The sequence below is a fragment of the Solanum tuberosum genome, unplaced genomic scaffold (assembly GCF_000226075.1).
Source record: "Solanum tuberosum cultivar DM 1-3 516 R44 unplaced genomic scaffold, SolTub_3.0 scf00208, whole genome shotgun sequence".
NCBI lineage: Eukaryota > Viridiplantae > Streptophyta > Magnoliopsida > Solanales > Solanaceae > Solanum > Solanum tuberosum.
Genome location: NW_006239132.1, coordinates 735755 through 749565, shown reverse-complemented (window position 1 = coordinate 749565; position 13811 = coordinate 735755). Strand labels below are relative to the sequence as shown.

General features: G+C 34.4%; 1 protein-coding gene across 1 annotated transcript in view; it reads right to left on the bottom strand.

Moving 5' to 3' along the window:
• The window catches only part of LOC102577824 (isoamylase), a 30317-nt gene extending 16738 nt beyond the window's left edge, over positions 1 to 13579 (bottom strand). The window contains 6 exon segments of the mRNA NM_001288291.1: positions 3462 to 3566; positions 3868 to 3972; positions 4592 to 4828; positions 10033 to 10111; positions 11561 to 11718; positions 13324 to 13579. Of these exon segments, the coding sequence (NP_001275220.1) occupies positions 3462 to 3566; positions 3868 to 3972; positions 4592 to 4828; positions 10033 to 10111; positions 11561 to 11718; positions 13324 to 13548 (909 nt within the window). The 5' untranslated portion in view covers positions 13549 to 13579.
• Positions 13580 to 13811: the final 232 nt, after the last annotated feature.

The following is a 13811-nucleotide window of genomic DNA, read 5'->3' as shown; positions in this document are numbered from 1 at the left end:
TAGACACACTACATCAGCTTTCCATGTATGTAGAATCGTTCCGATTAGCCTCCTCTTTCTGCCACAGTTTAACCCCCTAACATTCCAAGGCACTCTTTCCAACTTCATTGATCTTTTATTGCCAGGTATCCCCCCTACTTCTCTACTTCTTGAGCCATAACTACAAAATTTGGCATCAAGCTCTAATCCTTTCAGTTCATTCACCCCCTTCTTTTTTACAATGGCTTGCTCCCCCTTGTTCAACCGATTGTTGTTGTCTATCTTCATAAATAATTTTTTGGCCTTCTCATCGCACCCTTTAAGATCTACACCCAATTCAGGCTTGCACTTAATACACTAATGACATATCTCATTTTTATAATATGGTATATCTCAAATGATAAACTTAAAGAAAGGGGAATAGGGTATTTCTACTTACTTGAGACGGGTACAGGGAATCACAAAGGAATTAAAGAAATTGATGTCAAATACTACTAGTGTTGAAAAGCAACATGAGCAATCACTGACGATATTTCTAGATCGCACACTTGCTAGACTTCCTAATGACCTTGATCGGTGCGTGACCAAATTTTGGCTCGTCGTAAGGTTTTACAGTTGATGGACTATTTTCTCGCACATTTCGCCAAGCTGGCCAACCTAGTCACATACTGGACTCCTCACCAATTGTTGACTCATTTTTTTCTCACATCTCAAATAATGGAAAATTGAACATCCTGGTCTATAAAGAATCGACGAGAAAAAGGTCATTTTGGAAGAACTCGATCCAAGTGTAATTATAGTAATAGACATAGTAATAAACATGGACACACCCATGAAGTTATCTATTCTCTGTAAGATCAACGACCCAAAAATATTCATGTTACTCGAATTGGCATGCAAGTTAGTAAGGATTTTTTTAACCTGAGGGGAATTAACAGAATTCCTTCCATATCAAGTAGACATCTTGGTAAATAAATAAATTTTAAGCCTAACTCAACCGCAAAAGCTAGCTCATAAGGAGAGGATTGCTCAAAGCCATATAAAAAGACCATCTTATTTGATGATGACATGACTATGATCAAGATATCATAGTGGTATGAGTGTGATGTTTAGATGTAGACACTTCTAGAGGCTACAAGGTATTTGGTTATCCACTATGTGATGATGACACATTCCTAGTGGAGGAACTTTCTTCTTGAGGGATCGTGGATCTCTTAATTGTGAGGTGATGCTTGGTCATAAAGACAAGCGAGATGGGGGTGAAGTTGTTGGCACCCTTCCCTATGACGAAAAGTCCTTCTTGAGGATTCATAATCCACTTGATAGACCAAAGCCATGTTAGAGAAGGTAAAACTCTCTTTTGATTGACTTGTTTGTGAAGTCTTATCCAAGGAGGAAACTTAAGAAGGATGGCCATTAAAGAAACCTAATGAAAAAACAATTGGGTATGAAGTCACTTTTTTGTATTTCCTTCAAGGTAGGTATGTATATGTGGTTCATGCTTATTCTTGGGCTTTGTAAAGCCATGGAGGTAACATCTTGTGTGATGAGAATGGTATTAACACATTCCTTTCAGTAATGTGATTCTTGTTGATGTTATTACTTTACCTATTATGGGCATACAGGCATATTTGCCAATTTGTGGGGAATAATACCTTTGTATTTGACCCCGGTGATAACTTGGTAGTGATTCAAAGTTCTAGATGGGCTAGTGCATTAGGTAGAGTCTTAACTTGGGTTGGTCTTGTTTATGACGTTGCCCTTAGCCATTGGTTTTATAACTTGTTTCTTGACTCAAGGGGATAAATATGCTTATTGGCCACTAGAACCAACAAGAACCTGCATGCTTGGATTCCTAAATGTATTGGCTCTCTTGATTTACCCTTTGGTCAAGGTCTCTTAAATAGTCAAGTACTTTGTGCTTTATTTGAAAATTTGTTCTTGATAAGAATGGTTGATGCTAGATTATATAACAAGTTTGTGCATGCTTGACATGTTGGTAGTAGGATTGTTAACACTAACACTAACCCTTATGCCTTGAGGACTTTGTTATTGTTTGTCTTCCCTATGGTTTTGCTAAGTCTGGATTTGAGGACGAATCCTTTTCAATAAGGAAAGGATGATACAACCCTGGAAAGCACAAGGAGCTAGATGGTGATTAGGATACATGATGAAGCGTGACATCAAGCCAATATTGGCCCACGGAACACTTTCACCAAATTTGAAGTGCTTCAAGGAGTCTCAAGTGAACATCTTTAAGCTATACACTCATTGATTAAGAAGATGGAGTCCTTAAGGACCATTAAAGACCCATGTGTGGGAGGACTCAAGCTATGGAAAATAGCTTGGATGGAAGAGGGTGAAATCCCAATTTCACATGTGGAGATGCTCAAGCTAGAAGATAGCTCGAAAGGAAAATGCAGAAGAGGATGCAACCGCATTTCAAGATATGTGACGCCACATCCTCCCCAAGCGACCGCATCAACATCGAAACACCCACCAGAACCTTCATCAAAGTGAGATCACTTGCGCCCACAAAATGCAACCAGTCTTAGTTGATTTCATTGTTCATATTTAGAAGATTGAAGATTTAAGAACTCCTTTGAGAGTGTAGTTCCTCCTTTATGGATATTAAGCTAGTTTAGTGGGTGCCTTCCCTGATCTCTTTGCTTTGAGCCTCTCTAGGATAATCTAGGATTAGATTTCCATGTATGAGTTCAAGTTTCCCTTCCCCCTTGGATTGATTCATCTTTGATTGTTGATTGATAGGTGTAGGTAACCAATCCTAAGTTGATCAATCACATAATATAGTTGATAAATCTTTTCTTTCTTCTATTTCATCTATCAATTTCCCCTATCCTTATTTTGTGTTGTTTTCGGCATTGGAATCCTTAGTTTCCCAACTAGGATCATATCATGCAGCTAGAGATTTTGGGTTGTGGCACTATTCCTTGTAAATATCGGAAAGGTGCAGATCTGTATAACTGTATAAATATGAATGAGCATTATTTTCTTTTTCTTTTTGGGATTACTTGTAAACATTATATAATCTCCAACATGCTTGAGGGAATAATCAAGCAATTCATTCTCAAATCTCCTCTTTCTTTTCACAGTTGGTTCTCAAATAAATATATAAAGTTGATCGCTTGTTTCAATCAGATCACTATAAGAGTTTCTTGGGCACATTTGAAAGGATCTGAGTTACTATTGTGAATCAGGCATTTCTTAGTGAAGGTGGAATGCTAATTCCGTCTTTACCATTCAAAGCATTGGTATTTTACTGATACACTAGGCCATAAAAATGTCAAAATAGTGAAAATCAGAGAAAGCATAATGACTCAACGATGCATGCTCACATACAAAAACAATTTACACATATGAAAGAATAATCATCATAAACTAGCTTAAGAATAGAGAAATCACCAGAAAAGAATAAGCCCAGACAAAAACAGCTAAAAAGCACAAAGACAAGGTATGTTTACCATGTGATCTCTCGGATTAGGTCGCCTTTGTAATTCCAGTTCATCAAACTCAAAAACAGGCAATAATTCTACTGCATTGACACCAAGCTCAAGAAGATGTGGTATCTGCACTTGTAGATGAATATCAGATAACTGAAAGACTAAAATAAGTTTAACAGATTACTGCAAGTGACTAATATAAGATGAAAATATCAAAGACATCTAATCTAAGAAAAAGGGCCAAAGAACATAACAAGCAATTTTAAAATTGGAACTTGCCAAAATAAAAATGTTAAGTATTTGGGAGGTTAATTCGTGGTGTAATTTGCGGTACTGCAATTAAGGAAGATAAACCAAACTTCAACAAACAAATGAAATGCTTGGTTGTTGGTAAAAGAGAATATAAACTGGTAGAATATGAAAGTACCTTTTCAATTAAGCCAAGGTAACTTCCCCGTTGATCTTGATCCAAACTACTTGTTCCATCAGCAGTAAAAGCACGAACATTCATCTCATATATAACAAGATCTTTCTGCCCAAAGAAAAGAGGATATACTGCAAGGCGTTAATGGGTGGTTTGGTTGAGTTGGTGGTATCCAAATAATACTAACTTAAGTTATACGAGAATCTATGTAATATTTTATACTAGATAAAATGAGAAACAAGAATACGTGTATTAGCCATACAGAGATTAGACTATTCAAAGACGAGAATGTCATTAAAAAAAAAAAGTTATTCTTGTATAGCAATAATCTCTTAATCACTACACAACAATTCCTTGATTATTACTGACTGCATAGCAATCTGTTCCATATTAATCACCACACAAGCAGTCCCTACATTATAATCCACTCATAACTAAAATGCAAATCGAACTACCCTTAAGAATAAAATGTTATAAAAGATCTAAGTAATATAATCTTACAGCGCAATCTACCAAAGAACCAATAATATTACTGCAGAAGATTAAGCTGAAACTCCTCTTACTTGAAATAACAAGATCAACTAAATGGCAGAAAATTTGAGCACTTAAAAATAACAGCTCTGTCACTAGTCATAGCTCATAAGTCAAATAGCTGAACATGCAAGCAAATTATCTTTAGATTTGCACACGAGGAAGAAAGTTATTCAAGTAGTTCTTCTCAATCTACCTCGGGTATATTTGGAAGCTTGTAATTTTCTCCCCAGTCAAAAGGCAAGCTATTGAAATCATAAGTTCCAAAAAATCTACACATTTTATTGCTTGCATCTCCAAAAGCTCGTCGACCTTCAATTAGTTTTGCATAAGGATCAACCAAAATAATGCTATCGTCAAATCGATGCCCTTCATGCCAATTTCGAGGTCCATCAATGCGATAACCATAAAGGACACCACCTTGGGGCAACTCCTGCAGATGACGAAGAAAAAATAATACAGTAAGAAAAGGTTATATAGCAAGCACAATAATAGCATATAATAGTGACATAGCAGCATAAACTGCGAGTAAAATAGAAACCACGGAAAGGCCTGCTGAAGAGAAAGAAATGTATACCTTCGGTACACGGTTCCGACAGTACAAAAATATGGGAAACTATTGATTCATTCAAGGAAATTTGTGATTACAAAATTGATAAAAACTAGTGAATGTTAAACTTAAAGATAATTATGCATTTGAACGAGTTAGAAGTCCAATCTGAACAAATAAATACAAAGGAAGTAATTTGAATGAAATTTGACTTATTTTCACTTTTATTTATTTTAGTATATGATTGACATGAGCTTAAATGAGGAAACATGGTCGGTGAAGATTCATATAGCCGACCTGATAGCATCCATGGATCCCCAAAAGAGGCTGAAATACATGCACAAGGCTGTTAGAATAGGCGTATTTTCTGGAGGAAATTGGACACTTCTTTCCTTATTTTGTTAGGTAGTTCTAGAAGAAGTGTGACATTAATCTTACATGTTTTCCTAGTTTAAAATTGTCTAGTTCAAATTTTCCTAGTTTAAAGTTCCCTAGTTAGGTTTTACTATCTATTATTTCCGTAAAGTAGAAGTTGAATTTCATGCTATTTGGGATAGTGTGTTAGAAATTTACCCCAGATTCACCCGCGTTGATTTCATTCTTTTTGACACAGAATAGCTATCAATAAAATTGAGATTTTATTTATTCATATCTTTGTGTATTGGTTACTTAGGATTTATCGTACAACCTTACAAGAACAATTATTTTAAGAGGTAAGATTAAATTCTTTGCTTGATATATATGGTTCTTATTCAATTAATTGGAGAATGTAACTAGTCTTATATTAATTATTGTCTTTAATTATTCAATTAGGGGTCTAGATCGCAATCATTTAAGTTCTTGAATTGAATCTGCTAGTACACATGATCATTACTAATATGCTTAAACATGATCATCCCTAATATGCTAACTAGGTCTACTACCATCAATTAGGGTTCTTAGAGAGAAGGGGTAGTTATGCAATGGACCCTAAATAATTAAGGAAAGACAATCAATCATATCATATATATATATATAAAAGAGAATCCAAGGCCCGTCTACGTGGTACCACCACAAACCAGAATTTCCTTTTAATTTGTTTATTTCCAAAACTAGTCTTCCCCTTTCATGAAAAGTTGTGCCTTTTATGAAAAGTTATGACTTTTATGAAGAGTTGTGACTTTTATAAAGAGTTGCGACTTTAATGAAAAGTTGTGACTTTTCTGAAAGGTTGTGACCTCTCTGAAGGGTTCTAACTTTAACAAAGAGTTGTGATATTTCCGATAAGGCACAATAAACATTTGATCACACAACTCTCTATTGTTAATAAAAAGAGGGATTTCCTAACATTTTAAAACAATGAAAATTCTAAACTACTTCTTCTTCTTCTTCTGCACAATTAACTTCAACAACGATTAGTTATTTATTAGAAAATTTAATATCACCGGTTCATGTTCATTTTATTTCCCAAAAAATATCAAATAGTAACACTTCCCGAAAGCAAAAGGATAAATTATAAAATCAAATTAAAGATGATTGATTGAAGGATAAATAATAAGATGTTATAATTATCGTCTTCCTTTACATTATTAATGTTTGTTACTTCGTAATCTTGTATGTAAGATAATATAGTGTTTTAGTTGTAATAACTGATAGGTTTTAAGTATTATTTTATAAATTATGTGCTATTAAATAACCGCACGAGGCGCGGGTGATTTTACTAGTATATATATAAAAGAGAACTCTAGGCCCGCCTATGTGGCGCCGCCACCACAAACCAGGATTCCCTTTTAATTCATTTTATTTCCAAAACTAGCCTTCCCCTTTCATGAAAAGTTGTGAATTTTATGAAAAAATGTGACTTTTATAAGAAAAGTTGTGACTTTTATAAAAAAAGTTGTGATTTTTATGAAGAGTTGCGACTTTTATGAAAAGTTGTTACTTTTATGAAAGGTTGTGACCTTTCTGAAGGGTTGTAACTTATCCAAAGTATTGTGACCTTTCCGATAAGACACAATAATCATTTGTTCACACTACCCTTTGTTATCTATATATAGAGCACTTTCCTCTCATTTTAAAACAACGAAAATTTTGAACTACTTCTTCTTCTTCTGGACAAATAAATATTTGTGTACTTTGCTCCTGTTGAATGGCTCACTGACACCATTGTTTTGGTATCAATACATTGGTGAATAGAATCATTCTATCTTGAGAGGATCTATTCCTTTAAACATCGGGTACTAGAGGGGAATAATTTATTTAAGGGGACATTGTGCATTCAATGGACTCAATTTTTTCCATTTTGTTTCATTCTATTGTTGAAGATCCTCGTATGCTTTTTACAGTCAGGAAAGGTGTGACCTTTCTGAAGGAATGTAACTTTTCCAAAGAATTGTCACATTTCCGATAAGACACAATAATCATTTGTTCACACTACCATTTGTTGTCTATAAATAGAGGACTTTCCTCTCATTTTTAAAACAACGAAAATTTTGAACTTCTTCTTCTTCTTCTGGTCAAATAAATATTTGTGTACTTTGCTCCTGTTGAATGGCTCACTGACACCATTGTTTTTGTATCAATACATTGGTGAATAGAATCATTCTATCTTGAGAGGATCTACTCCTTTAAACATTGGGTACTAGAGGGGAATAATTTCCTTAAGGGGTCACTGTGCATTCAATGCGCTCGATTTTTTCCATTTTGTTTCATTCTATTGTTGAAGATCCTCGTATGTTTTTTACAGTCATTAATTTATGCTTATATTATTAATTGTTGTTTTTTAGTACATGCTTTAAACTTTGTTGTTTATGTTTATGCAAAGTTATTGTTATAAGTATTTGTTAGTACAGATTAAATAACAAACGTCAATTGAGTATTCAAGCAAGTTTTCTCTACTGAAATTGTTGAAGGTACAATAAAAAAATCCCTACAAATCTCTAATTTCTTCATCAACAATGTCATTCCTTCACATACAAGGACGTGATTTTGTGTTCTTTAGAAAATCCTGTGAGTGTTAATAATTTTGCATGCCCATATTGTTGGGTTTTTATGTTGTTGTTATCTATTTTTACTAAATTTAGTCAGTGGATATTATGAGTACTTTAAGGATTGAAATTCGATTGAAGTGTTAGTCAATTTTTTGAGGTATGTTATTTCAAAACATAGAAAATTTTCTGGTTAGAATGATTTGTTATCATCATTGGATATCTCATAGTTTACTCCCCTTTTAATGCATGTTTTTTCTCGCTGTTTTGTTGTCTCCTTAGAGTTGTATTTATTATTTTTCGTTTGGTATGTATATGATCTCACTTGGACAAAGCTTTTCGTCCTTTTAATGTTTTCTTTTTTCCTTCTCATTCGGCTCTTCTAAATATTTTTGGTGTGAGTTATGACTATTTTCGGCAAGCTTAATTTGAAGAATATGAAACAAAACCTACTCTAAATAAAAGTAATATCCTAAGCTACAAAAGATATGTCTATTAACATAGATTTGTTGTCCTCCATGTCCCAAGTCACTGCTGAGCGTTTAAGTTATCTAGGTTAGACTCATTTTTAGTTTTTCAATGTTCGAGAGTATTTCTTTAACATGAGTCTCGAATCCAACATTTTGATCTACTTGTACTTTCATAATGTAACAATTATACATACATATTTCTGAAAATGTTGTAAAGTTGCATTGATGAAGCATCTAGAAGGGACTTCAGAGCAGCAGTTTAATGAAGAATGAATTTCTAAAAGGGTCAACAATATTATTTTGCTGTTGTTTCAAATTTATTTTCTCCTTCTATAAATTTTGTTAAAGTAACAAAGTAACAATAACGAAAAAGTGGTGAACGTTTGACTTCAAGACAAGTAGATTGTCTCTAAAAAAAATTATTTATGTTGTTGTGGTGTACATTTTTTAACGGTCATAACTTATTTATAACTAATATTGATTATCGAAAACTTTCACAGAACTTTTTTTCACAAGGAGTTATTCTAACCATAAAATTATCAGATTCTATATTTTTCATGTACAAAAAATAGAAAAAGTGATGTTTAATCGCTACATAAAACATCACTCAATTTTAACAAGACAATTACATCATCAAACATATATTATGATAAATTATGTAAAAGATAAAAATGATTAGATATCAAGATATTTTTAAACATTAATTATATATTTACAATTCTTGAAATATGTGATAATGTCAAATCATTTAATTTCTGTTGAAATGTTCTAAAAATCTACTAAAATTTACTTTTTTTTTCTTATAGCAGTCGATTATTGGAAAGGTTGTTCAAAAGCTTAGAAAGATTATTTATGCCCGCGCAAAGCGCAGGTAAATTACCTAGTTTACAATAAAAGAAAATATTTTGCTCCTATAATTATGCTAGGAAAAGGAAAAATAAAGTCTCCTAAAAGCATATTAATTAACACAATCAACATTTACATTACTTCTCTTTCATCTTAATTTGTTCCTTTATTTAATCCTTTCAGATTAGCAAGATCCATATTCCATGCATCTATCTGAAGTGAACTACTTTCGTGCAGCTCCAGCATGGAAATTTAAGGAAAGAAAGTTTAAATAGTTTATGTGCTTTACTTAGTTGGGATATTCTCAATAAAAGTTGGAAACATTGACAGAATATAATGTGGAAACATGTGAGGTCAAGGTCAAAGAATTGCTAGATACCCTACCAATATATGCGGTCATTTGACTTACTAGGACAACTCAATGACTCTACAGAAAGGATTTGAAATGTTTTCATTTGATAGAATAACAGGAAAGATAAATTAAATTCAAATAATCATTGGACATAAAATTGGATGACATTCAGTTCTAACTACAATATGTTAACTTCCCTTTAAAAAATGAAACACAAAAACCACAATATGTTTACTTTATATTGAAACTATGGACACATTCATTTGAGTATTCATTAAGGAAGGAGATCAATCATTTGACACTGCCCACAACAGGGAGCAGGTCAACCAATAGCAAAAAAGGAGTAGAAAGTGGACAGCCAACATGATGTGATGAGCATGAGCCAAATCATAATCTTTGAAGGTTGCTGAGTGAATACAGTAATGAAGGTACGTAAAATAGTTAAATTACTACCTTAATGCATATGTGCCATATGTCTCCTGTGCGGTTCTTCTGTGGATCCAATGCTAATTCAATCATTCCATCATGAACACTGTCAAGCATTCCCATATAATGTATATTTACTCAGCATGCTTTACGCAGATGTACATATGAAATATGAGAAAAATGAGCATGAGCTCACCAGGGATAGTACTATCCCTGGCAAGATGAATGAATGGGTAGTTTCAAACTGTTCAATAATCCAAAGTCTTTGTAAATATATGGTACTCTATCCTAAGTGTAACAAATCATTTGAACATTTACTACATACTAAATTTATAATGGTATCTCAAGGTGATACAACGTCAATTACTGCAGAAAAGATTATGCTGGGTTCACCAGAATGTTTAACACCACTTCATTAACATAGTTTCTAGGTTTTCTCCATCTTAGATGAAATGTTGCAATAGAAGGAGGGATGTGATGATATCTACAAGTTGAATTTAAGATGAAACGTTCCTATGCTGTTCAGAAAGCTTTTACTTACATTTGGCATCCCCCCACCGCCTTGTTGATATAATTACAGGGGGAAATTAAGAAGGGCATATGTTGTCCTTCCCGTTTCAAATATATTGGAATAGATAATGTAAGGCATCCCATACCCCTCTCTTCAACCTCTCCTATTTATCTCCCAGTATGCATGGAAAACAACCTAACCCACTGGCTTTCCATACTCCAATCTATGTTAGGTTAGAATTAGTCATATTTGTAGTGAAATTCCACAAGTGAGGTCTGGGAAGGGTAGAATGTACGCAGACCTTACCACTACCTTGTGGACGTAGACAGGTTGTTTCGGAAAGACCCTCGACTATTTCCGAAAGATCCTCGAGGTGATTTGGAGTTGCACAAGTGATGAATCGGAAAAGGGGACCACTAGAGATGGCTCGCTTGACAGCGAGCCAACTGATGTCAGATCAGTCAGAAGAGATGCCAGAATTCTGTCTCCCGCATCTGCACATGGATTAAGCTCTGGTGAGGCGAATCGATGTATTGACGCTGACAACAAAGCTGTTGGTGATGAGCTTCTCAGTCTAAGGTCACCAGAGCCCTGTCATTCTTTTTGTATAGGAGGTGACACTCAAACTACTCCTACACCAGTACACCGCCAAATTAAACTGGGCAGAACGGAAGTTTGTCTTTTCCATCCAGAGGATTTGGAGGATAAGAAGGAAAGGAAAGAGCGTATGAGAATTCCTCTGATACTAATACCATTGAACATTGGGAAAAGAATGAGAAGAAATGGAAAGCTTGATTGTTCCCTCAAGCTTGGCTGGGATTATAGCTATTACACCTTGTATACATTTTTGGTTGGTGTATGTTTACAAAATCAAATCCTAGTCATATCAAATCATTCTGATTATGCAAACCATATATTATCTCAACATAAACAAATTTAATAGGCAGGATTAACAGTAGAAGAATTTAATATCTAGAATTTGCAACTAAGACCAGAATTGAAGACAACAAAATATACCATCCAAAAGCGTGAGTTCAGTCTAACCTCTTTGGAAGAATTATGCAAAGTGTAACTGCAGAAGCATGCTGAGAAAAAATTGCAAAATTTATTCCACTTTCAGTTTCTGATACTCCCAGTGGATGAGCCAGACCAGGGGAAACTTTGAATGAAGGGAAAGTGTCCAGCATTTGAGGAGCTTCTTCCTAAAAGCATGAGCACAAATAAAGAAATCAAATATTTAGGTTTCCCATAGGACAGTAGTAATCTTGTCCACTTTCAAGAATAAAGGTCAGCCAAGAAAGCAAAATTGGCCATCGTTTGGTTTACAAAATTAGGATAAGTTAGGATATCTCATTTGTATTGTATAAGATCATAGGTGAGACAATCTATCTTCCGATGTTTGACCCAACGTGTTATGCAGTGAATAAATGACCATAGTAACTTTACATGCAAGACGTAATTCTATCAGAATTTAACCACACAAAATTATATGATAAACCAGGGAAATCATTACCAATTATACAATAAATCAGGGGAAAAGGCATAATTGGGGAGGTTGGGGAAAGGGGAAGAGGAAGAAGAAGAATCTGTTTCGGTGAGGTCACCAGATAGCCGCATAAATCCTAAGGGGAGGTAGGGAGGTGGTCATTAGTCTGGCCTCGGGTTCTAACTTCTAAGAAAGAAGAAGATATAGGGACGAGAAAATGAGAGAACAACAAATCCTTCACCATTATACTTGAGGGGTGGATTGGTCGTGCCCTTATAAAAAGGAGATGACAGCTCTCTAGAGCAATTGGCTCCATCATCAATTCCTACATAACACTCTTGACGCTACCAGAAAAAGTGAACATAAAAAAAAAGATCATTTTCATAATATGTCTAGGTAGAATTGTGATTTCAGTTAGTAACAAGTACTGGATAACTGCAGTAAAGCGTACTCTTTCTGATGAAAGATTAAGTTCCATGTCTTATTATTTAGAATATGAAATGTTAAAGTAGGTGCTCATACCACTCACTTAAACAAAGCATTGGCATAGACCTTAGTGACCCTACTCAAACATTAAACATGTGGCATTTTTGTGTGCATGGTTAGAAGGAAAGCTATAGGAATCAAACCTCATCTCCAGCAAATTAAGTCCTGCAAGAGTGCAGGAAAATGGAAGGGAAGTCATGACAGAAGCTTATTTTTCTCGCTACAAGGCATAAGTAGTGAAAGAAGTAAACATATAAAGAGAAAAGGAAGCAGTATCCCTCCTACTTATAATTCAACATTTAGCTCAATCAATTCTAGATGTCTTTTTTACATCAATGTCATCAGCAGGAGCTTGCACCAAACCACTTACCCGCAGAACTCATTTAACCCGACCCTGCATAAGTACCAATGCCCTTCCCCTTTCACCTCTAGATAAAACTTCTGGAATGAGCCCTTCTACTCATATTTATTATATTATATTAGAAGTAAAATTCTCAATCCTATACCAGGCTCCGATCAAGGCTTATAAAAGCATCAACCTCATTCTAAAGGGAGTCCTCCTTTTGATAATAAAAAACAAGTGTTAATTTTCTAGTACTTTGTTACAAAATGTACAGCATTCATATCTACTCATAGTATTCATAGCATAATCAAAGGTAGAGATATTTAGGTATCTTCGAATAATACTATAAGGAAATTGATCCATTGGCTCTGTATTTTACATGATATCAGAACAGATTATCCTGCTTTGTCTAAGTAAGATTAAAAAAAAAAAAAAAAAACTCATCTGAACTCGCCAGAGTTGTGTTAGTGTACGTGAAAGAGAATTTCGTACCTGAAGTTTAGCTGCTGCGACCAACCTAGGTTGGAACGCCTCCTCCGATGTACAAAACTTCAGAATCCGGTGGTCAGAGGAGAAGAGCCTGAGACTATCACGCCGGCGAAGCTGCCGGAGATCTTGAAGAGCGTGACGGTGCGTTCGTGGAACTATATTGGTCCGGTTAACTGTTACAATGCCGGTTGGACATTTCTGGACGATTTGTGGTGGTCCTCTAATCATCGGGCCCTATTTTTGGAGAAGAGAATCTGTGCACTCACTTTTGTTTGTCACAATTTAAAAGCATCAATCTCATATATAAATATATACATAAATAATTTGTATGCATGACATAATACTAACAAATATACAACTAAATATTATTTAATACAAAACTATTAGAATTTTGATTACATTATTTTGATTGATTTTTTTATGAGTTATTGATAATTAAGGAAGATGCTTGTATATTTATTTATTTTTATATGTAATTTTACATGTGTAAC